Source organism: Miniopterus natalensis, chromosome 21, assembly GCF_054644295.1.
Source record: "Miniopterus natalensis isolate mMinNat1 chromosome 21, mMinNat1.hap1, whole genome shotgun sequence".
Classification (NCBI taxonomy): Eukaryota; Metazoa; Chordata; class Mammalia; order Chiroptera; family Miniopteridae; genus Miniopterus; species Miniopterus natalensis.
This window is the reverse complement of record NC_142101.1, coordinates 4,602,772-4,627,919: the sequence shown is the minus strand read 5'-3', so window position 1 is coordinate 4,627,919 and position 25,148 is coordinate 4,602,772. Positions and strand designations below refer to the sequence as shown.

General features: G+C 48.6%; 2 protein-coding genes across 2 annotated transcripts in view; one reads left to right on the top strand and one right to left on the bottom strand.

Moving 5' to 3' along the window:
* The window catches only part of GPR137B (G protein-coupled receptor 137B), a 41,972-nt gene extending 21,905 nt beyond the window's left edge, over nucleotides 1-20,067 (top strand). Inside the window, exons 3-7 of the mRNA XM_016199881.2 lie at nucleotides 4,364-4,586; nucleotides 6,684-6,833; nucleotides 9,587-9,715; nucleotides 12,668-12,792; nucleotides 13,838-20,067. Of these exons, the coding sequence (XP_016055367.2) occupies nucleotides 4,364-4,586; nucleotides 6,684-6,833; nucleotides 9,587-9,715; nucleotides 12,668-12,792; nucleotides 13,838-13,949 (739 nt within the window). The 3' untranslated portion in view covers nucleotides 13,950-20,067. The remainder of the gene's footprint in view (nucleotides 1-4,363; nucleotides 4,587-6,683; nucleotides 6,834-9,586; nucleotides 9,716-12,667; nucleotides 12,793-13,837) is intronic.
* An 861-nt stretch (nucleotides 20,068-20,928) lies between these two features.
* The window catches only part of ERO1B (endoplasmic reticulum oxidoreductase 1 beta), a 44,147-nt gene continuing 39,927 nt past the window's right edge, over nucleotides 20,929-25,148 (bottom strand). The window contains exon 16 of the mRNA XM_087828937.1: nucleotides 20,929-23,361. Within this exon, the coding sequence (XP_087685063.1) occupies nucleotides 23,301-23,361 (61 nt within the window). The 3' untranslated portion in view covers nucleotides 20,929-23,300. The remainder of the gene's footprint in view (nucleotides 23,362-25,148) is intronic.

Genomic DNA, 25,148 nt, shown 5'->3' with positions numbered 1-25,148 from the left:
CCCTAAGGGAGCGAAGTAACGTGTTTCTTTGTAGGTTTTCATGTACGTTTTCCAGGACAGAGCTGGTGTTTTATCTCATGTTCAGTTTTGCTTTCTGACTTTTTATCTTAATGTTAGGTCATAAGTACTTTTTCCATATTGTTTCAGGTTTCACAGCACAGCCCGTTTTTTTAAGATGACAACAGGCTTTTGTTCAGCAGGTGGTCCTGTAGCCCCGAGGGTTGGAATGGGTAGAAGTCAAGGGGCAGGAAGGTTTTAGGTGGAAAGATTGGCTGGTGTAAAGACAGGGAGGTGGGGACACAGGACAGGCTTGAGGACAGAGAGTAGACTGGTTTAATTAGCACACCAGGCGCCCATAGGTTGATCTGGCTCTGGACGGCAGGGACTGGAGGATGGGGGGTGTGGGGTGTGGGGTGTGGGGGGTGGGGGTGAGTTAGGACACTGTCACGTTAGTTCTGGTCAGAAGGCGTGAGGCACAGCTGGGGTGGCGAGGATGGGAAAGGGGCCCAGATCGGGGAGCAGGGAGTAAGGGGTCTGTGCAACTCGATGACTGATTAAATTGTGTGTGTGTGAGCATGCATGAGTGCATGTGTGTGAGTGTGTGTGTGGCTTTGTCAGTGTGTGAGTGTGTAAGTGCATGAGTGTGTGAGGGTGTGTGTGTAGGTGTGTGAGTGTGAAGGTGTGTGTTACTGTGTATGAGTGTGTGTGTGACTTTGTGACTGTGTAGTGCATGTGTGTGTGCGTGTGTGAGACTGAGTATGAGCGTGTAAGTATGTGTAAGTGCATGAGAGTGTGTGAATGTTGGATGTGAGGGGGTGTGTGTGTGTGAGTATGCGTGAGAGTGCATGTGAGTGCGTGTGTGTGGAGAGAGCTGGGAAGAGCCCAGGGCCTCAGCAGAGCAGCGGCGGAACCACGTCGGGGCTCAGGTTCCGCCCGCCCTGGCCTGTCCCCTCTGGAACCTCCCTGTGTCCAGCAGCCACGTTCTGCTTTCATAACAGAGAGAGAGGAATGAACATTTCTCTCCACAGTTGATTTCGAGCCACACCCACGGGGAGCCATCTGGAAAAGTGCGGTGCCCGGAGGTGCGTGTTGCAGAGGCCGCCGTGTGGGTGGGGTGTGCACCCTGGCCAGGGTACATGTCCGGCGGGTAATAATAGAACAGGAAAAAAGGGGGCTTTCGAAGAACCAGATGCAGATTTTTGGTGACTCCCAAAGACCCTGCCTCTCCATGTCCCCCGGCTTCCCCATCTATGAGAACAGGGTGAGAGCAGATGACAGCCCTGTAATCCATGAGCCATGCCGCCAACTGCCTGTGTTCTGTCCCTGCGCCCCCAGCGGCCCTGCGCGGCCGGTGGAGCCCGTCTCGTGTCTCTGCAGGAGGAAGCAGAAGCGTGGCTGGCCCAAGGTCACCTGCAAACTTCCTATTTCCCTACCTCTGACCTACCCGCTTCCCCAAGGCACACCCTGGGCCTACGGGAGATTTCAGGGAGAGAGGAAACACTCCCGCATCGGGCTACAGTGTTCCATGTGGCAGAAGGATCCTGATCTTAGCAACGGGAAAATGTGGAAGTGTCCTGGACCTAGAGACTAGGGCAGGTGTACTGAGCACCCGCATGGCCCAGCCTGGCGTTTGGCACTGGGGACCCAGTGGGGGCGCCCCTCCTGAGCTCAGTGTGCTGGGGAGATGGTGGCCCCAGAACCAAGCAGCTGTATCGTGTGCTCTGTGGTGGCGCACAGTGGGCACTGCGAGGGTCTCCTGGCCGGGAAAGCAGGGCCCAGGACAGCCAGTGAGAGGGTGAGTGGATTAAAAGGGCCTTTACCAGTGACCACATCTCATAAAAGAACCTGACTTTAGTAACTAGCTCATACTTATTTTTCCAAAATAAACTTGTTGCTGCTTGAAAAGCTTTCAGTGTGTAACTGCATGTGAAGTTGACTCTAAGATGGCAGAGCACCACCTGTCACCATCCCCCACGGCACCCTGTAGAGAGGGGTCCCAGGATGGTGGGGTGGCTCTAAGCCCCCGGGCCCCTCCTGCACTGCTCTTACCTCCTTTAGTGGCACCACCTCTCCAGGTCCCACTGGTTACGCTCCCTCGTCAGCTCTGGGGCTATCGTCTCCTGACTGGAGTCCTTGCATCCTGTCCAGCTCCACTGTTCCTTTGCTACCCACCTGTGGGCCCTCCCCTGCAGCTTCTCTCCCACCCGCCTGCCCCTGCAGGTTGTGATCGGGCCCAGCATACTGACCAGCTCAGACCCAGTGTGGTCCTTCCTGCCTTCCCGAATTCGCACAGACCACACCCTCTTCTCTCCCAGGCCCTTTGTCCACCCCTCCAGTCTCTTCCCCGCCACCCTGGGCTGCCAGGCCTCAGGCCACATCATCTCCAAATTGTTACCTCTGCTCCAGCTGCGTAGGGAAGAACCTCCATTCTCTGTCTCCACCTTGAAAGGTGCAGGTGCTGAAGTTCAGGTTTCCCCAGGAAGGGTGGTCTCGCAGCAGCTCAGTGGAGGGCTTGCAGGAGAGAAGAGGGCCACCTGGCTAGAGACCCAGTGTCGTGCTTCTGACTCAGATGCAGGTCTTCACCTGGACTCACTCTTTACTCCCCCCGCCCCTTTCCCTCTCAAACAGATTTATTGAGTTCCTACTGTGTACAGTGTGGACAGAGGGGTGAAGGAAAGAGCCCAAGTTTCCATCTTCTGGAGCCCACCACCTAGATAGGAGGCATGTTGGTCAGACTGCGTCCATGTGCTTTAATGTCAACTGTGACCAGTCTGTGAAGTTAAAGTGCAGGGACCAGGAAGGCAGATGTCAGAGCAACCCAGTGGTGTGCATGTGTGAGTGCGCACGTGTCTGTGTGTGCACATGTCTGTGTGCATGTGTCTGCATGTGTCTGCATGTCTATGTGTGCATGTGCATGTGTGTATGCGTGCACGTTTGCATGTGTGCACGTGTTTGCGTGTGTGCGTGTAATGGGGGCGGGAGTCAGGAGAGCCTTTGGGAGAGTGGTATTTGAGCTACAACCTGAGGAATGAGGAGTGAGTTTGGCAGAGTTCCTTTCATAGAATGTGGGTTCTGAAAAATTCAGTGAGAGACTTTGCCAGCGGGTAGTAAATTACTAATTGCAAGACAAAATCCTTTCAAGTTAGCTGTGGGCTGTGGAGGTTATTATATGGCCCTGACCCCTGTGAGCAGGAAATAAAACCGCAGCTGCATCTGTCTCTCCTGTATCTCTCTTTCTTTGCTCCTGTCTGCCTGTTCCTGTCTCTCTGTGTCTCTCTGTTTCTCTTTTTATCCCTCTGTTTCTCCCTCTCTCTCTCTCTCCTTTTGTCTCTGTCTCCCTTTCTCTGTCTCTGTCTCTCCTTCTCTCTCTGTCTCTCTGTCTCTTTTTCTCTCTCTCTCTGCCTCCCCTCTCCCCACTCATCACATGGCTCCTGTCGGTGTGGTGTCTGGAGCTGGGACTAGAATCCGGTTTTCGTGTCCTGGTCTGTGATGGCTTTGAAACCACTGCCACTGTCTGGCTTCAGAACCACTTCTGGTGGGTTTCTGCTTTTGGACTTGCAGACAGTCACCTGAAGTCAGTCTGATTTTGAGCCCAGCATGCCTGGGCCTTGTTCACGTGTCTGTTGAGTGATGTCTGCCCGAAGGAAATGTGCCGTGGACAGACTACTGGTTGGGTTTTAGCGAATCTGAGAAATCTCCATACAGACCTTACACGGGACTGCGTGGCTCTGAGAAGCTGCTAGTTCAGAGTGGCCAGTGACCAGGACAGCTGCTAGCATTCAGCCTGGGGCAGGGTGCTGGGGCTGATTTTTAATCCCGGCATCCGGCAGTGAGGGTTCCCAGGTACAGGTGGAGTGCTGCCCGACTCCCACTTCATCAGGGACTTTTCTGGGTGAAACCCTTTATAACATTATCTCAGTCCTCAGAGACAACCTGCAAGGTCATTATTACTTAGTGTGTTTTCACTTGACACCGAGGCTCAGGCAGGTTGATTTTGCCCAAGTGTCCAGGGCGCAGGGTGGTGAGCTGCTCATCGGACCAGCTCTGAGCCGAGCCCGCGCTCTGCCCCCTGGGCAAGCCCCGTCCCAGGGAGCGAGCACCCGGGTCTCATTCGGTGCTCAGACTGCCCAGGGACGGAGGCCAGGCTCCCGAGCTAAGGCACCTTCCCAGGCTGATCTGTCCTTAGCCTGTGATTCGAGTCCTGGACCAGCTGCCTCCTAAGCCCACCTCTGAAGTGTGTGCTAACCGTGGCATGTTCTGTTCCTAGCAGGTCACTAAAAAATACCAGTTTTCTTCCTCACTGCCCCGGACTAAGCCGCAACCTGCAGGTCGTGGCGCCCTAACCGTCTCCCTCGCCCCCCAGGCTGCCCCTCTACCTGGCCTCGCTCTTCATCAGCCTCATCTTCCTGTTGGTGAACCTCACCTGCGCCGTGCTGGTGAAGACAGGAAGCTGGGAGAGGAAGGCCATCGTGTCCGTGCGCGTGGCCATCAATGACACGCTCTTCGTGCTCTGTGCCGTCTCTCTCTCCGTCTGTCTCTACAAGATCTCTAAGATGTCCTTGGCCAACATTTACTTGGAGTCCAAGGTAAGGTGCCAATGTGGCCAAGAGTCTCATTCAACTTCTTCTGAAAACAGCACCTTTCACAGCTGACCTGCAAATGATTCGCCACGCCGTGGTGGCCAAAATACAGAGCGACGTAGGTCACTGAACTTCGTGTGCAAGAAGCGTTTCGGTTCAGGGGCTCAGTGCGTCGGAGGGTGCAGAATTAACTCCTGGTTTAGAGAGGCAGTGGCTTAACCACTATTTTAAAGGGCAGTGGGGTTGATTGTGCTAAAAATGTCACTAGAAACACACATCTGTGTCCAGTGTGTTCCAGGCACTCTTCTAAGCACTCGACCGCGGGAGTCCGTCTTATCTCCACTTTACGGATAGGGAAACTGAGGTGCAGAGGTGACTGGGCTGCCCGGCACGCAGCTGCTGGACGCAGGGCCAGGAGTCGGCTCGCAGTCTGGCTGCAGGGTCTGTCCTCTCCCCCTGGGCCTCACTGCCATAGAGACTTGGGGGCAGACACGTCCCCTGATTGGCAGTGCCCGCGAGGGTTTCTGTAGCCATGGGAACTGCCCCTGGGGTTCATTCCTGTCACTGGCTGTTCGGGGATGGAGCCAGACAAGCCCCTGGCTTGCTCTCTTGTTCACTGCAGTGCCTCACACCCCAGAATACTTCTCCTTTCCCGCAGTTACACAGCGGCTGATGTGCTGCCCAGAGCCCCGACCAGCCTGACCCCAGCATTCCCTCCATCGAGACGCCTAGGGGAGTGTGGAGGGCGGGGAGCAGGGGCTGGGCACTGGCTGTGGGACCCCAGCCCCGAGTCGCTGGGCCTCTGGCCTTGGTTCTCCCACGTGTAGGATGGTTGAATGGTCTCTGTGGCACCTCTGCTCCTGGAATTCCGTGACTTCGTGTCCCGAGGTGACCTCGTCTGCTCCTCTGCCACGTGGCCCGTCTGGCCGTGAGGCTGCTGTCTCTGACAGCATCGTGCCTTCAGTGACCAGTAGATTGAAACTTGTCCCTCTAACTTCAAAATATAAAGCCTTGATCAGAACATTCTGTGAATTGGCTGAGCTCCTGCAAAATCCTGAAAGTTAGTGTAGCAGAGAGGTTTTCCATTTATAAGTTTTGATGACTTTTTTCTTTTTATATATATGTCTTTGTTGATTTCAGAGAGAGGAAGGGAGAGAGAGAGAGAAACATCATGATGAGAGAGTCATTGATCGGCTGCCTCCTGCACTCCCCGCACTGGGGATCAAGCCCGCAACCCGGGCATGTGCCCTGACTGGGAATCGAACCGCGATCTCCTGGATCCTAGGTTGATGCTCAACCGCTGAGCCGCACCAGCCGGGCAGTTTTGATGAACTTTAAACCTGATTTTGCCTTAACTTTCTCTGTTACTTATATTGTTTCACACACAGAGGCTGCCCAAAGCTTTTAAAAACAGAATCTTGGTTTTAAGAGCAGGGTTGTTTTAAACTGTCAGATACCGTTGAGGTCACTTCCGTGGCAAACAAGCCAACAAACTCCTCCTGGCAGAACCAAACCCCTCAGACTGAGTTCGGGGCTTCCAAAGGCGAAACTCAAACGTGAGGTTCAGCCAGGGGTCCTTTAACTGATCTTGGAGATTGACAGCTCCATGATTTGGGTCACATTACTGATTTCCCCTAACCCCATGCCCAGGTCACGTCGGGCCTCTGTCTGCCCAGCCTGGAGGACTCTGGGTGGGGAAGCGCTCCCTGTCTCTCCTGACCGCCAGCCTGTGAGCGTGCTCGGTTGGCCACAGGCCCCAGGCAGGCGCTGAGCTCGCAGGCCTAGAGGGTCCCCTTGGGGCTGCACGGTGGCACTTAGAGATTTAACAAAGAAGCTGTCTGGCCTTGTCCGTACAAGCCCAGGCCTCAGGCCAGTGGCCCACATTGTAACCCTGTTAAAGGCACCTCCAGATCCGCTCACAGGCTTGAAGCGTCTGTGTGCAGATAATTTGAGAGTTTAGGAAGGGCCGTGGGATTGAGGTCTGGAGAGGGCCTCAGGCCTGCGGGTGAGGGTTCTGGGGGGTCGGAGCACAGGGGGGTTCTGGGAGGAGGCTGGTGTCTGCACCTGGAACGGGCGTGCCCCTCACGGCTGCCGCTTTTCCAGGGCTCCTCCGTGTGTCAAGTGACGGCCATCGGTGTGACGGTCATCCTGCTGTACACCTCCCGAGCCTGCTACAACCTGTTCATCTTAACCTTCTCGCAGAGCAAGAACGTCCACTCCTTTGATTACGACTGGTACAACGTGTCGGACCAGGTGGGTGGGCGCGCTGGGCGCCCCGAGTGGCGACTGCAGCATCCCGTGTGGCAGAGTTCGAAGCTCTTTGCTTTTGCTCTTAAATAGCTGGGTGGCCTCGAGAGTCACCCATGTGGTGTCTGTGTCCTCATCTGTAAAATGGGATCGTAGTACCTGCGGAACCAGGTCACGTGCGCGCATCACACACACACACACACACCCCGTCTCCGCGCGTTACACACACACACACACACACACACACACACACCCCGTCTCCGCGCGTTACACACACACACACCCCTCTTCGCGCATTACACACACACACACACACACCCCGTCTTCGCGCGTCACACACACACACACACACCCCTCTTCGCGCGTTCCACACACACACACACACCCCGTCTTCGCACGTTACACACACACACCCCCCGTCTTCGCGCGTTACACACACACACACACACACACACACACCCCGTCTTCGTGCGTTACACACACACACACACCGCGTCTTCGCGTGTTACACACACACACACACACACACACACACACACACCCTTTCTCCTTTGCGCCTCGGGGGGGGTTCCTGTGAGGCGGCACTTAGAATTTTCTCAGTGCTTCCGTATAAATGTAAATGGTCTTACCGAAGGGTGACGTTTGCGCAGGTAAAACCGATTATATTTAGGTTTCAGAAAATACAGGAAACTACAAAGTTGTGAGAACTTCTTCGAAGGGAGCGTGAATGCCAGTAGCAAAGAGGAAATCCCACGAGCGAGCGCGGACCTTGGGTGTGAGTAAAGGCGCGTTTTCCAGTGGCCTCAGGATTCTCTTTCTAACATGTCCTGGAAATGCACAAATTATAAAGCAGACGAACAAAGGTAGAGGATTGCCGTCTGGCATCCATGTTCACAGAAGCTCAAAATAAAAGTAGTGAGAATGGGTTAGATCCTCTCATTGGAAAAATACCGCTTCTGGTCTCCGGCCCCAGACAGAGGGCTGGGGATATGAGGGCGAAGGACTCCGTCCCTGCCTGCAGGGGTTTCTGTCCCCTGGAGAGAGAAACACAGAGGAGCCACTGCCGAAAAGAAACAGAACTTCTAGAAAAAAGTCTCCTGGAGTGGGTTGCAAAAGCCTTGGCTTTTCCTAGAAGAAGACTGAGTACCCAGCAGTGCACAGCGCTTCTGACGTCCCAGCAGCGCTCGGGCCCTGGACTGGATCCGGACGGGGAGTGAAGTGACCGCAACACGTTAGGCCTGTGAGGACAAGGCGTCTTCAGGAGACGCACGTGCGGGAGTTCCAGTGAGACGGGATTAAGACAGTGATACACCCCCCAATCCAGACCAACCCCACAGACACAGGGCGGGGGGAGGGTGGGCAGGGCTTGCGGAGGGTGGGCCCGTTATGAGAACATCAACTATATAAAAATATACAAAAACCTGAACTTGAAACAGTGATAGAGACTTACTCATAATACACAAAGGAGTTTTATTGTAGTAAAACACAAAATTTACTTTCTAACCATTTGTAAGTGTGCAGCTCAGTGGTGTTAAGCACAGTGACATTGTTTTACCATCTCCAGGTCTTTGTCATCAGCCCAAACGAAGCTCTGAACCCATTCGACACGGAGGTTTGGTTTTAACAAAATAATTATTTTGTTTTTTCTTTCAAGAAAGAGCTTATAACAAATTTAAAGTAAGATCACAATTTAAAAAATTCTGTAGTTTTAGGGGGTGTTTATAGATATCCAGAGCTGTGTGTTGCAGCCAGTAGACTCTAGGAACAAAGCACGTGGCCACAGTTGCACGTCGCCTGCGTAGAGCGGAGACACCGTGCTGTTGAGACGTGTCACAGGTGGAAGGTGAGAGGCGAAGCTACCGAAGAGCACGGCTAGCTTTGGCCCTTAAATACGACGTGATGGAGAAGGAAAGGCTTCCGTTTAGGTGGTTGGCCCTTTATGGCGTGGTTTCGGCACGCTGTCCTTCTTTGAAACGATGACCTTCCTGGTAGAGCTGCCCAAACACAGTGCGTTTTCCTCACGCACCTTCTGCCTGCCCCGCGGGAGAGAAACTCCACACCGAGGCCGCTCGGCCACCTCTCTGGTCCAGAGGCCTCACCTCCTGGACTCTTGTGTTCCAGAGCCTCACCTGCAGTGGGCTTTCAGGGTGAAGACTAGGATGAGGTTACTGCGGACAGAAGTTTAAAAACTGATACGTTGCCCGGCCAGCGTGGCTCAGGAGATGGCAGTTCGATTCCCGGTCAGGGCACATGCCCGGGTTGCGGGCTCGATCCCCAGTGGGGGGCGTGCAGGAGGCAGCCGATCAATGACTCTCATCATTGATGTTTCTCTCTGTCTCTCCCTCTCCTTTCCTCTCTCTGAAATCAATAAAGATATATTTTTAAAAACCCCAAAACTGATATGTTTAGTCTCAGCCGAGGGGTGAGACTAAAGGTAACAGTTACACGCTTCTCTCAAGAGTTTGGGTGAAGGCAACATGTTCTCAGTATTCAGTTGTGGGAGAAAAAACCAGCTTCAGTTTGAGACTCAGTCTGGGCATAAGGACGGTTTTGGAGGGCGAAGGGAGACACCAGACAGCCGCAGATTCTGAAGAGGAGACCTGGGGTCCCGGCCGTTAGTGTTACCTGATTCCAACATGCACGTGTTAGGGGCAGGGGTCCCGCTGTCTCAGAGGTAGCCTCTGTCCACGTCACAAAGAACCGAGGCCAGCTGACGTCCTCGGCCCTCAGTCCTTGACTCCACGCCCCTCTCCCAACAGGCCGACCTGAAGAACCAGCTGGGAGACGCCGGCTACGTCGTGTTCGGAGTCGTGCTGTTCGTGTGGGAGCTCCTGCCCACCACCTTAGTCGTTTACTTCTTCCGAGTTAGAAATCCTGCCAAGGACCTTGTAAGTAAGCCGCTTTCTATTTGCAGAAAGTATCGCCTGATTCTACTCACAAACATACCCTTAGAATTGTTTCTTAGATTTTCAATAGAAAGCCGCCTCCATCCTGTTGTGATATGAAAAGTTCCCTTATTTAATTTAGCCTTTTTTACCCTCGATTCTCTTTTGAGGGAAATGTTTTTCAGTGTGGCTTTATGTACTTTACAAGAGAAACAGAAGTAAGTTGCATCTCAGGCCCGGAGAGAGTGATCGACTGTTCCCCTAATGCAGCAGCAGGCTCACTGGTATCTGAGCCTTGGCCTGCTGTGAACAAATCTGTCAGCTTCTATTTCAGAAAACGAAGATAAATGGGAACTTCGGGTTTTTGTCCGTCTTATGCTGTAGGGGCGATAGGGAATTAAAAACATTGTGAAGCCACTGCCCCAATCTGGCCTCCGACCAGATTTCTGCTCAACCGACTTGGTGTAAACGTCTTTCTGAGGACAGAACAGAAAATGCAAACCGGGCGGAGAGGAAGCTGGGAGCTTTGCTCCATAAATTACTCCAACCACAGTCACTGGGGGTAGAATTTTGAATCACTGGTGTATGAAACGCATGGGAAAGTATAAAGAATGGTTTTTGTCCAATGGTTTTTGTGAGCAAAATGCAGGTGGAAGGAAAGGAAAGCTGCAATAACCAATTCGTTATGTCTTTTTCTTAATTCATCTCTGGATGGTCACTAGCGAGCCAGGAATAGGAGAAACACGAGGCCGGAGCGGGGCAGGTGGTGAGCCAACCTGACGGGTGGGCCCTTCTTTGGATGTTTGGTGACATTCACCGATGAGGCCCTTGGTCCAGGGCAATGTTTCCTCGACCTCAGGATCCGTTTCTGCCCTTTCATCGTTGTCATCGGACCTTAATGTGCGTTGGGAGCACCTGGAGGCTTCTGTAAAGTCAGACCCTAAACACATCCTCATTTTTTTTTTAAAGAGCTTTGAGATATAATTTTTATACCATACAATTCACCTATTACATGTGTACAGTCCAGTGGTTTTTGGGGGCTATTCGGATATTTTTATCAGCTCACAGAGAAACCCTGTACCTCTCATCACTCCCATCCCGTCCCCAGCCCAGCCCACCCTCAGCGTGCTCTCTCTAGGTTTCCCATTCTCTGCTTCCACGCGAGTGGGATGGCATCGTGTGCGGTTTCCTGTGACTTCTTCCACTTAGCATGTGTTCAGGGCTCCTTCACGTCGTAGGCGCACGGGACTCGGTCCTCACTGCGCGCACCGCGTCTCGGTCACCTGTCCTGCTTCCTCTGCTGCTGGGCACTGGGCCGTTTCCGTCCTCGGCTGCTGTGAACGCTGCTGCTCTGAAGTCACTGCAGGTTTCTGTGAACGTGTCTTCATTCCTCCTGGGGATGTATCTCGGGTTCAGCTGCTGGGTGACGTGCTAACTCTGTGTTTAACTTTTGAAAAATTGCCAGGCTTTCCTCCGCAGAGGGTGCAGCAGTGTGTGCGGTTCTGGTTCCTCCCCAGCCCCCAGCACTTGTGCTCTGATCCTTGACGCTAGGTTTCCTGGCGTTAGTGCTGCCTCGCTGTGGCTTTTGACTTGCCTTTTCCCCGTCACGTGCTCATTGGCTTTCCTGGAGAAATGCCTTGTCAGATCCTTTGCCCATTTAAAAAAAAAAAAAAAATCTTTATTGATTTCAGAGAGAGGAAGGGAGAGGGAGAGAGAGAGAGATAGAAACATCAATGATGAGGGAGAGTCATTGATCGGCTGCATCCTGCAGGCCCCTGACTGGGGACTGAGCCCGCCACCCGGGCATGTGCCCTGACCGGGAATCGAACCCTGATCGCCTGGGTCTTAGGTCGACCCTCAGCCGCTGAGCCACACCCTGCCTGGCCCATTTTTAAATTGGGTTGTGTTTTTATTATTGAGTTGTAAGAAGTTCTTTATATATTTTAGGTGTGAGTCCCTTGTCAGATACGTGATTTGCAAATATTCTCTCCTATGCTGTGGCTGTCTTTTAAATTTCTTGACGATGCCCTTTGAAGCGCAGGAGTCTTTCACTTGGATGAAGCCAGTTTCTCTGCTTTTCTTTCTGTTGCTCACGCTTTTGGAGTCTTAGCTAATTTGTTGCCAAATTCTAGGTCATGAAGATTTGCTCCTATGTTTTCTTCTAAGAATTTTATGGTTTTTACTCTTACATTTGGGTCTTTGGTCCATTTTGAGATCCCTTTTATATGAGGTAAGGGTCCAGCTTCATTCTTTGCATTCATCCTTGAACTGCTACAACAGCAAATTTTGAGGCATCACACCTCGTGTAAGTTCCGCCTTGCTCCCTATATGTGGTTGATTAGTCTCAGAAAAGCAGGAATTCACATGCGGACACCCTCACACAGCAGCTCTGTTCCATATTCTGCTGGTTGACTTTTAAATGGACCACTAATTACATGCACAAGGATGTCAGGCAGATGCCGGGTGTGACGCCAGCTTTGCTTTGCTGTATCGTATAGTTCTGATCTGCTTGCTTCAAACCAGTCATTTGAACATTTTTGAGAGGTAAACCCAGCTTGGGGACAGAAACAGGATGAAATAGGCAGGTATGGAAACTGGATAAGAAATGTTTTCAAAATTATTTCATCACTATTATTTCATTATTTTAATTTGTTGTGAATGCCCACATTATTTGGGCCATCTGGTTTGGCTAATTTGGGTGTTGTCTGGTTTTCGTTATGGGGTTAATACTGTGGTAATTCATAGTTGTAAGCAGAACTCTGGAAGATTTTGTCCATATGGATAAAAGAAATAGGACCTTTTAAAAATAAAAGCAAGAGAAATGACCTGCAGCTGAACAGGGAGAGACTCTGTCCGGAGGAGCAGCGCATCTTTTGTCTCCTGCAAAGGACCTGTTTTCCTTTGTCCTGTGAGCCCCTTCTCTGAGCATGTGCTGAACAGTAACTGTCCTTTTAGACCAGCCCTGGATTGGTCCCCAGCCATGGATTCAGTCCCAGGTCCTACTTCTTCGACAACCCTCGAAGATATGACAGTGACGATGACCTTGCCTGGAACATCGCCCCTCAGGGACTTCAGGGCAGGTAAGCCCCTTGCTCAGGTTAGGAGGGCAAGGGCTGCCCTGGGGAAGTGGATTCCAACTAGAAAAAAGTGCCCGCTCGGAAACCCTGGAGCTGCAGGTAGCACCGGTGAGCAGCAGAGGACACACCTGAATGTGTGGGACCAACCTCAGCCCGAGCTCAGACCCCACCCGGGCTGCTCCTCACCTGGGCCAGGCCGCCCGCCGCACAGTGTGCACAGGAGGGGTGGTGGCGGCTGGGACCCCCTCCCCTTTCCTCCGGCCTCTGATGCCTCAGCCACATGCCACTGCCCAGTGATCATGTCCCTCTTTCTACCTGCTCATCTGGGACTGTGAGGCCAGCGGGCGGCGAGGCAAATGGGCCGACCCAGTGCTGTCCCAGGGCCTCCCTGCCCTGCTCCTGCCAAGGGGAAGTGCGAGGCCGCCTGTTTCTCAGAAGAGAAAGCTATTGTTTGCAGTCCTTAGTGGATTTAAAGACCTGGCGTTAACAGTTTACCCAGAGTCATCCTGACCCTCCTCCCTAAGACCGGTCCCTTATCCGGTTACCCCGTCGCATTTCCTCAGCCGTGTGGTTCCCTGTGCGCCCTCCCCCCGCACCTGCCAGAGCAGCAGAGCCCAGGGAGTCTGCCTGCGTGGAGGAAGGAAAGACCCGTCCCCCACGCAGGCAGGGGAGAATATAACACTAATAATACTCGTACATTATTGTTAACTCTACATTAAGGTACTGCTCTAAGCAGTTTATAGGTATTAACTCAAAAAAGCCCAACAAGATAGCGACAGACAATAAAACTGAGGCCCAGAATGACCTGTCCAGACACCCAGGCGGTGAATTCTATGTGCTCTGCTTAGGATTCAGTTTGTTGCTGGGACCTTTTCTTATGTTGTGATTGGCTTATGGTTCTAGTATCTCTGTACCTGTAGACTCTGGTGAGTGGTCTTCTAGCCCCTGCACGTAACACTCCTTAAAAACCCGTGGACTTGTTGTTTATACGAAGTCATCAATCAGTACAATATCTCAAGTCACTGAACTGCCTCTTTTTCTTTTGAAGTTTTGCTCCAGACTACTATGATTGGGGACAGCATGCCAACAGCTTCCTGGCACACGCAGGGACTCTGCCACCAGACTCAGTTTTGGATCCTGACAAACCCAGCCGTGGGTAGCACCAGTTGACAGTTTTACGGAAGATTCCAGAGTTGAAAAGCTTCAGAAAGACTAACTTAATGACGGCTGAATCTTTAGGGCACTTTTCCTTAAGAAATAGGACTTGATTTTCATTTGTTACAGGTTTCTAATGGCTCCATAGGACTAAGCAATAATTTAGATCGATAAAACCTTATTTTAGTACTAAAAAAGGGGGCCTGGCTGCCTATTTCAGTGGGTATAATTTAAACTTTAAAAATTCCGTACTTTTATAAAAATGTATTTTATATAACTTAAGTAATAATGCTAAAATGTACTCGGGGTTTTTGAGAATGTTACTGCAATACATGTAATAGTTTGCACAGACTTTTATGCATAATTCACTTTAAAAGTACACAGTATGTGGTCTGAGGGTTCTTCAAGGCTTCAGGACTAAAGTTCCTCAAATCCTTACCTCTTCGGGTCACTCAGACTCAGCTCCGCTGGCAGACTCCCCACACGGCTCCCGGGGGAGGTTAGAACGTAGCCGAGTGTAGCACTATATACGGTCACCGGGCCCTCAGAGTCCCTTAAGGCCCGGTAGTCGATGCCACCTCCGGGACTCTCGGGGTTGCCAGACGTCGGGTTCTCCTTCTCAGGGGCGCTGATGTGGCTCCGGCGATCATGCTAAACTCTTCGTAGGGTTGGTGTGACTCCTCAGCCGCCTCTGCAGCTTTCCGCCGGGTGAGATTAGCCCCCATCGCCTCGGGACTCAGTGAGAATGCTCCTTCCCCAGCCCACGGGACGCCCGCGACACTGAAGGGACAGGCGGGGTTCTCAAAGGGGGTGAAGAGTAAATACCCCTGGCCCTGGAGCCACGGGCTGCGGGTCCTCTGTGTCCCTTTAATGCCCGGCCGTGCTTCATTGTCAGGTAGCTCTGAAGGCACCTGCGTGGAGGAGGCCCTCGGTCCTGTCTCGCCGGCTCCCGTCTGTCACGTGAGGGGCCCGTTCCAGACAACTGCCCCTTGCATTCTGTCATCTTTCCCTTGTGAAACATGTTGTGAAGTGCTGTTCTCCGACCCCAGTGCCCTCCCAGAACCTCAGGATGTATTTGTGTGTGTAGTATGTGACGTGTGTGCGCTGCAGTGTAAAACTGCCTGCAGGGGAGACGGGCTCTAGGGAGGCCAGTGCTCTGCTTTCCTACAAAACCGCAGAGGAAGCCCCTGCTCTGCCCGAAGGCCCACGGGACAGGCGGGTGAAGGGACGCACACCCGGGAGGCTGCCTACGTGACGAACCCCTTCAGATGTCTCCCCACTTGTCCTCAGGAATAACTTCTCTCTGGCACCGAGTTCTCAGAGATCAAGTTACTTCTCTTATCTCGAAGGTATTTAAAGCTCGTCTCAAGGTTTAGTAGGTCCTGACTGGTTCTCATTCGTATAGAACCCCTTTCCCCGCCAACCCCACCGACAGTCTCGCCTTCCAGGAGATGGAAGAACTTGGGAAGAATTTAAGTTATTTCAGGGGAAATTCTACGCTGACGCAGATCTGCACTGATTATTCAGGCTGCCTTAAGATATAAGTTGTTAACCTAAGTAGCTCTAAGATCACCCTTACCTGTCACTTGTCACTGTCTTTGTCACTGATACTTATAACTTATGGGGGCAGGCCCAGCATATGCTCAGAATCAGTCTTCCAGAAGGTACTGCAGTTGTTCAATGTTAGCTCATTCAAGGGTAGACGTTTTTTAATTTTTAATTTATTGATTTTAGAGAGGAAAGGAGAGAGAAAACCACCCATTCATGCACTCACTGGTTGATTCCTGGGGATCAGACCCGAAACCCGGGCACATCAGCATGATGTTCCAACCGAGCTACTGGCCAGGGCAAGGGTAGAAAAATAGTGATAGAAATATCACTAAAACCATGGAACTATTACACTCATCCTATGATGTATAACACTTTATTATTGTCATTACTGGCAGGAAGATGGAAGTAGCCAGCACTGATTGGTAAAAGCCATAGTCTGCTTTGTGGTAAAGCTGCTAGTATTCATCTGCGCTGTTACTTCTTACTGGAAAGGGTAAACCGCTCTGAATGCCCACTTTTCTCTCCTTCCCCTTTTTAAAGTAACGCTAAAGCACAAGTGTCATAAACCTGCCCAGAACGTTGAGAACTGTACCAAGCTTTTTCTCGTTGTAAACGGTGATACAGACCCTGTGAAATGTTGCAGATTTGGATGGAGAGGAAAATTAAAGTTCTCGTGGCTTCCTAACCGACGTGTCTGCTAAGTGCACTGACAAGCCGACCCTGGGAGAGATACCAAGTACAGACTAGTGCAGGAGCGGGGCGGGCGGTCGCTGCTTCTGAAGCACCGGCGTCCCCTAGTTGAGGACACGCGATGGAGTTAGCTAACCCTGCGGGGAAGTGCCAGCATCCCTGCGCGATTTGGCCCGTCGTTCATCTCCGTCTGGTCCAGCTCCAAGGCGCCTGTCGAGTTTTTGTGGTCCCATCGCCCTCTGCAGAGGAGACCCCCCGAGTCCCAGCCGATGGGGGTTGACAGCCCTCTTGGTGCCTTTTCCTTTTTACAGTGAACCCGTTTAATTGAGCCGACGATGAAAACACCCCGTGTGTGTCACACAGCTGTGGACTGGACGAGGCTTTGCTTCTGACAGTGTCCACGTCAGTCACACTTAGTTACGTCTGTTCCTACTTGAACATGGCAGGCGGTTGTTAACTACGTTGGGCCCTGTCCTTAGCTGTGAAGGTCAGGCCCGGCCTCCACTCCTAGACTCCTATGAAAATCCAAAAGAACTGCTCTCGGGTGGCCTCGAGCACTTACGCCCTGTTGAGAGGAAAGCCCTGGTGTGAGCAGCGCTTCAAGAAAGGGGCTCTCATTATAGTTACATAATGACTATTTCCAGAATATTGCTTTTGTTTTTTTTAACAATAAAGGTGAACTTACGTTAGAAGTAAATGGGTCTAAATATCTGAAACTTTATCAAGATTTCCAACTAAAGAAACTTGGTTAAAAAGGTCCCTTGCTCTCGCTTTACCGCATGTAAAATATGGACTAGTGTAGGACGGTGGGGCACAGCTGATGCGCGTTTCCATCTTACCCCAGGTGACGGAAGTTCATTAACTGCTTCTGCCTGTGCACGGTGCTGCTTCAGGCTTCTCACGGCAAGGCTCGGGCGCAAACAGGAATTCTTGTCCAAAACTACATGAACTGACTAAAGTGGGGACACACTTACGTAGAAAGGACAGTGAGAATAAGAGGAGGAACTTGGTCAGTATCTGCTAAGTACACTGGACACTGGGCTCGGGGCCTGTCAGTGTCTGGTCCAGTCTAAACTTAGACACACCTTTCCGTTAACCCTCCTCTTGGCCTTAGCAGGGGTGTGTAAAGAGCCCTTGCACCAGAGGGTCAAAACACCCTGAAGTCTGCTGGTGGTGTCCCTGTGTCGCCAGCCATGTCTCTTCATTTTCCTTACCTGGCGTCTGGCTGCTCTGGGCCTGGGCACCGCTGGGGTTTACCCAGTGTAGGGTCCTGAGACTTCCTGCCCAGGTCACCAGGTCGGGGTTTGGTGTCCTCAGACCCAGATCCAGTGACTACCCAGCTCCTCCAAAGCTGGATTGCTCATCTCTGTCCCTTGACCTATGGTGGGACCTGTCCTGGGAACTAAGCGCATCTTGCCAGCACTAACTCTGTAGCCTCCACACCTGGCCTGCCCTTTGGACCTTGGCTGCCCTACCACTCAGAATATTAGCCTCTATCCCTGGGCAGACTTTCCGCCTCTGCACTTGAGCCTGGTCAGAACTGGAGCTCAGATGTCTGGCTCTCTTTAGCCTCTGAGCCTCACAGTCCTTCCATTTCTCTGCTGGTCCCTATCACTGTGACCTTTCTTGACTCAGTCTCAATTTCCCATGAACCTTGTTACCCTACAACAGCCCTTCTGTCTGCAGTTCCAAGTCAGGGTGGACCTGGAGGGTTTTAATTGTGGCATAAAAGGTATACTTAGAACACAGACTGCTCCCCTAGGCCATTCGGTTTGTGTCCCTGAGTATTCCTGGGCTGTGCCCGAGGTGAGTTCACTGGCCCAGGCTCTGGACTTCAGGATTGCAGATTTCAAACCTGTCAAAGGGAGTAGGACACTTACCCATTTGGGGGTGTATTCTGGGACGGAAACCCACATGGAAAATTAAATCACATCGGAATTCAGTGAGGCGAATGCTCACAGTGCGTTGGCCTGGTCGTAGGGGGACGGCTTTAATCTGCGACAGTTAACTGAGGGCATGTCGGGCCTACCCTGAGGTTCACTCACATGGAGGACCCTCTCCACCAGTTTCCACGTTAGCACCTCATCCTTGATGGACAGAATCTCCTCTGGGTGCATCTCTATATACTAGATATAACTTAGTTTGGCCACAGCCCCTAAGTGCCACGCTGGCAGGACACTCATCTGGAACAGTGAATGCACAGGGGACACCGTCTTGTAAGGTAACTCCCTGCACCTGTGCTTTTACCCACCCATGTCGACTTCACAGGTCTAATACTCATTTAGGGGCCCCTCCGTGTTTTCTTATGAGTCTTTGACAGATGTCCAACTTTTGGACAAAGAATTCATGATGGAATAAAAAAGGAAGTAAGGATTCTATAGATCTCAAGTTAGTCTTAGAAGCTTCTAAGTCTTAGAAGCACTGAGATGAAATTCTGTCTCCACAGGCAGGACACATCCTGCCTCTCTGCCCTCTCGTTTGGGCCTGGCAAACAGTACTGAAATAATACAGCAGGCAGCAGTAAAAAGTAGATCTTTATCAGGTAAAGTATCAAAAGAATAGTGACACATTAAGTGGTTAAAAGTGCAACCCTTGGGAGGAAACACTGGTTGGGCAGTTTTATTACGCATTATGTTAAAGGATTTTTAAAGGTCATATGGCATAAACAAGAACAGCTAGAGAAAATTGTAAAAAAAAACAAGGGGGGGGGGAGACAGGACCAATGAACCTGCAGCAGCGCAGTGCTGGCGCGAGGTGAACGGCCAGAGACAGGCGTGATGAACATAATACCACACAGCGAGGGGAGGCAGACTTCAACAGATGCTGCTGGGTGCCTGGGCAGCCATCTGGGGAGAGTTAGGTTGCATCAACCTCTGGCCAGGATATACTCCAAATAAATAAAAATTTAGCTTAAAAAAACTAAACCATAAAAACTGTAGAAGAAAATATAGGGAAATCATTGCTGTGGAATGAAGGCAGCATTCTAAGTATGACTCAAAGTCCAGAAACCACTAAAAACCGACAGATTGCATAAAAATAAAAATTCACATGGCTAAGCCACCGTAAGCAAAGTCAAAAGACAGAAAAACAATTTTGCAGCTCATTAAAGTAAAAGGATTAATACCCCTAACCAATAAAACACTCCTAGAAATGCAAGAAAAGACCAACAAGGCAGTATAAAAATGGGTAAAGATGTAAACACAAAAGGAAGTACAAAGGCAGTCAACCTTACTTGTAATAAAAATGTAAACTACAATGCACTGGTGTGTAATTCTCCATCTATCACAATGGCAAATACAGAAGTTTTTAATAACACCTGTGTTGTGAGGCGTGGGTAAGCGGGCATTGTCTGAATTACAGGTGGGTATGTGAACTGGTAACTTCCTACGGAGGGCAATGTTGTAAAATCTTCCACACAAATGTGTATGTCTTTTACCCCAGAACTGTACAACTGCATAATCATATACATGTGAAATGATGTCTCTACAAGATCTGGAAACTATCCAAATGCTTGTTAACGGGACTGGTTAAATTATTGCACATTCGTATAATGGAATACAAGCAGTTACAGAAAAAATGAGACAAAGAGAAAGCTATCTATCTAGAGATAGCGGAGAGCTGCCAAGAAAAATTAAGTCAAGAAAACCCCCCCAAAAAACAGTCTGTGTATGATGCGGCTGTAAAAACGAGTCTGTGTGCGCCTCTCAAGTGTGGATGGGAGCCTTGAAGCCAAGGCCAGAGGTTATTTTTGATGGGCAGGGGAGGGGTGCATATGGCTACAAAGAAGACATTCCACCGTAAAGCTTTTCTATTTTTTGGTTTTTGAACCATGTGACTGTATTGCCTATTCAAAAAATAAAATAAAATAAGCATACTCAAAAAGCCTTACGACTCAATACAATTCAAAAGATGCTGAAAGTCCCTAATTTTTAGTGGAATGGCAATGAGCCAACTTACAAAATCACAGATATAGCACATTCTGAGATGAAGCTCGGGTCAGACTTCCTGGGTCCAAGTTCTAGTCCCACAACCTAGAACCTATGACCCTGACAGTGACTTAGCCTCTCCCTCCGCTTTCTTGTTTATAAACAGTGACTGCACCTGCTGTGCTGCGGGGGGGGGGCTTCACCCAGAGCCCTCGTTCAGAGTCTGCCATCCTGACAGGAAGGAGCAGCCCCAGGCTACTTAAGACTTTTCTCCCCCTTCTCCACAAATTATAACCAAGCCCTCTTCTCAAGGGAAACACTTAAAAGGGGGGAAACACAAGAAAGAAAGGTGGGAGAAACATTTACTTTAATTCACATTTCCGCCGTAGGGTGGGTACACCGCCACAGTATTTGCAATTCTGTTCAAAGCAAAGGTGAGCCTGCAGATGTGACCGCAAACAGCACACGCGTGGGTCTGTGCTGTTCCACGACACCGTGCCCCCAGTCTGCTCTGGCGAACAGCTATGGTTTCCACAGGTACTTGAGCTCGAAAACTGCTGAGAGGTTTACCGTGAACTATTCCAAGCTTCCAGCTGAAGGCAACATGGATGAAGGTCAAAGAACTGTCCTTTCTCATCCACAGGGCACCTGGTGGAGGCGGGAGACACCACGTGCTTCAGGACAGGCAGACACAGGCGCCAAGAACGCCGAAGCGTTCACACTCACGACGCCTGGCTTAGCAAGTTTCAGAACTATGAGAACTATTCTAGTCTGTCCGGTCCTCCTCATAGCCTAGGAATCAACACAGGAGAAACACTAACATTTTACAATTTTAATACAGAGTATTTCTAACAGAGATGCCACTTAAGAAAAAAAATAAACTCATGCCACCGAAGGAAGGGGTCTTGTCCTTCCTTCATTTCGTTACTTCATCAGCAGCTAAAATCATTTCTGCCATATTATCAAGTGCTGGATTTTCAAATTAGGTGAAGAGATAACGAAAAAGGCCCAGAGGTGCTCTGGCCAAGCTCCCCAGAGAGCGGGCTCCGCTCCAGCACTGCTCGTGGCAAAGGCGAGGGGGCCAGGCAATGGTGAGCGCAGGAGCCTGGGAACGTCACCCGGCTCACGGAACAGTCTCCAGCGCAGAGATCATGTCAGGAACACACCCAAAACGCAGGCTGCCCCAGCCTAACTTACGGTAAAATAAGCGAACCAAATACATTTCAGCTTAAATATACTTCATTTGTTTATTTCTTCGTAGTGAAAGAATCTGTTTAAACTCTGAAAAGAACGTTTTTTCTAATGACTTCTGAATTTCTTAGAACTCACTCTAAGCTTGAAACAAATCAAAGTAAAGAAAAAAAGCGGCAAATGGAAATGACCAAGGATTTTCTCCAGTAAATTGAGTGTAAATAATAGGCTTTATCTTTAGCTGAGAGAATGGGGAAGACACACCACCAAAAAGATTTTTAAGCTTACAGTAAAAATAGACAAAGTGCAAAACGTTCACATTTTCTTAAACTCTGAATGAACACTAAGAATAATTATTAATTACCAGCGATATTACATATTCACTTTTAAACAAGTTTACCTTAAGGTCCCCCTCTCCCATCATAAGATATTTGCATCCCTAAAAATGAAAGGGAAACATGGAGGCAGCTCCAGTCAAGCCAGCCTGTTGTACTCAACTGAACAAAAAATGTCACCACTACCATCAACAACAAAACCCAGCTCTATAAAGGCTAGAAACTGGATAAGAAAATAGTTAACAAGACTTTCCTCCCTCCGATCACATCTCTCCCTCCAAGGGTGACTAAATATTTTTAAAAGAGGGGTGAGCCAACTAAACACAATTTAAAACATGCCCCTAACTCAATGAACACACCTCAGGCTTTGGCAGGAGAAGATAGGGGTTTAAGAGCACTTATTCACAAACGACTGAAGAGCCTTAAGAAAAAACTATTCTGTGCCTACATTACTTCCACACAGAGGCAACCTTCCAAATTAACCACATTGTACCTACTAACATCTTTTAAAAGAATCAATACTTTAAATATCAAAGATATTTAAATCCCAGGTTTAGGAAATGACTGTTAGGACAATGAGTCATCTGTTGGTACAAATCACCCGAAGTACCATTTATATACAAGGAACCAGAAAAAGAGCGAGGAGAGGGGAAGGTAAAAGGCTTGAACTAATCTACCTACTTAAATCTCCTACCAAAGAAAATCAGACTAAGAGGATTGCATAGATTTTGTCCCAAAATAAAACCTTTAAAATGCTTACTTTAAAGTAGTAAATTTGTGCATATAATGTTTTAAATTGGCATTATAAATTCATAAAATCCCATTCAAATTTTATCAAGATGAAAACTGTTAAATATTTATGCAATTATTTTTTTGGTTTTTTTTTTTTTTTTAGAGTAAATAAAAATTTCTAAAATTGGAGTAGAAACAAAGAAACACAAAATCAAAAGCAACTGATGCCTAGGCTCTAAGTAAAGAACCCTCGGAGCCAGGAAATCTTGGCGGGGGACATACTTACTCACCTTTACCGAAACAGGTCCTTTAGACCGAAACAAAACTACAACAGCAACTAAAAACTTAAATAAAAAACAATGAAACTGAAGTTGAAGTCCTGGGGATTCTTAAGTAACTTCTGAAACTATACACTTAAAAGGCCACTCATCACACTGACTCCATATCCTAGAAGGTGACACAGAGCTAGGCAAGGCTGCGCACATTAAAGTCACTGACAAATTTTCACACTGAGACCAGCCCTAAACAATGTGTGTTCCCTGGCTCTCCTTTTTCACAACAGACTGTTAACAGTGTCATTAGGATGGAGACATAGTCATTTAAGTTTGACAACCGGAAATAAAGCATAATGCAGTAAGAACAAAACCAATTCTAAACAAACAATAGCAGAATATTCAACAGATGGAAACGCATGAAATTAAACACAGAATTAGCATAACTTACATGTTTTAAAAGTACATACTTCATTTATAAATACCTCTAATTGACATTCTATTAGGAATCATAAATATTCAAGTGAACATCTGAATTTTCTCTTTAAGAGTTCAGAATTCTTGAAGTCTTTGAAGATTAGTCTCCTTTTGCTGAATGTCCAAGAGTAAAAGTCCTCACAGTCACTTTATGTCTCTAATTAGACATATAAAAGCCTTTATTACCTACTGTGTTGTAATAAGACTTTAAAATTCTGTAATTCTCTTATACTTGTAGAAAGCCTATAGGAGGAAAAAAAAGCGTATTAGCACAGCCAAAATGATGTGCACATATTTCAAATGACTGATATTGTACATGGGCTATAATGTGAAAGCAAAATCCAAAATAAAAGAATGTATTCAACATTAAACATTGAAGCTTCTATTTTAAAATAATATGCTGTACTTACTTATTAAAGATTAATGAAACACAGTGCTGTGGTTCTTTAGTCTTGGTTTATAAGGGGCCAAGGAAGCCAGTTACTTCTTATCACCAATAGATTAATGATGGCAATAGTGATAAGAGTAACTCATTACAGTAAAGGACCTCAAAACATTTACATTTAGTCGATAAATTCCTTTACACATTTCCCTCCAAATATCCACTCCTTTCTTATTGTTCCCCAAACACACTAATTTGTTTTATACTGTTAGCTCCACAATCTTTAAGGGTAAAGACTTGTTTATATTGCCTACCACTGAATCCCACGTTCATGGTGTTCTATAAAGAATGAATGAATGAATGAATGAATGAATGAATGAATGAATGAAAGAAATGCTCTGGCCCCAGGTCCAGCAGTAAAACTCTGGAATGGGAATCACAAAATAACTCCATAAGCCCAATTATCCTTATGTACAATTCAGGGTGGATGCAATAAAAGTCTAACGTTTCCTTTCTACAGCTTAGGATAATATAGTACACAGTATTCAGCTCCTTCCTTTATTCTAAGTACATAATAAATGATAACTGTTCTTATATCAAGAACTTAGGATATGCCAGGCAATGTTGTAAGCACATCACACACATAATCTCATTAATTGTAAAAAACAAACAAACCCTATAAGGTAGATAAAAGTAACCCTGTCTTTCCATTCCAGGAAAGGTGAGGCTCGAACAGATCATGTAATTTTCCCAGGGGCACCCAGCTAGCAGGTGTGTTCCAACCAGTTCATCAGATCCAAGACCACATGGCTGCTCAAAAAAATCTAGGCTGAGGTCTCAATGCATTTTCTTTACATTCTGACAAGTTGTGGGATTAACAGAAAATGAGTTCTTACTCTAACCATCAGAATATTAAGAGATTGAAACAGTTCTTAATTATTAGGAAAAAACAAAATATGATTATTAAAATAAATGTATAAAATCATATGTTATACCTTAACAAAATAGCTGTTTAAAAAATCTACCAAAATATATATGAAGATGAGATAAAGAGACCAAGGCCTAATTAACTAAAGAAAAGGGCTTAGTAAGGAGCAGGTGTGATCAGAATGTAAAACCACACCCCAAGTCTGATTTGGACACAGAGAGGAGCAGACTCTCTAAAGGTTATGGGACAAGTTAACTACAGGTGTGTCCCTGTACCCGGGAGCACACTGCCCAGCGCCACAGCACAGTCTCTGTGGAGATCAGTCCAGACCTCCCCAGAGATATTTCCCATGTTCTCTCTTGTTATTCTAAGATATGCACAGGAGGGCACACAGCATGCCTGCGTCTACCTACTATTACTTTACCCTCTTATGGGGGCACTAAAATACAATGTAACATCCAACAGGTATCATAAAGCCATATCTGTCTTTTTGGAAAATAGACCATTTGATATAAATGATGAAACTATGCAAGATGGATGTTAGTACAAGAAAGACGTTTGGAGGGTATTCAAGACAAAGAAACCATTTTCCAGGATTCATTGGCCAGAACCAAAGACAATGCTCATTGTATGTCTCTGCCCAGTAGCATCCTCTGACAGGGCGATGCTGTGCCGGGCGCCCTAACTGAGGTGTTAAACAGGTATGAAAAAGTATTAACA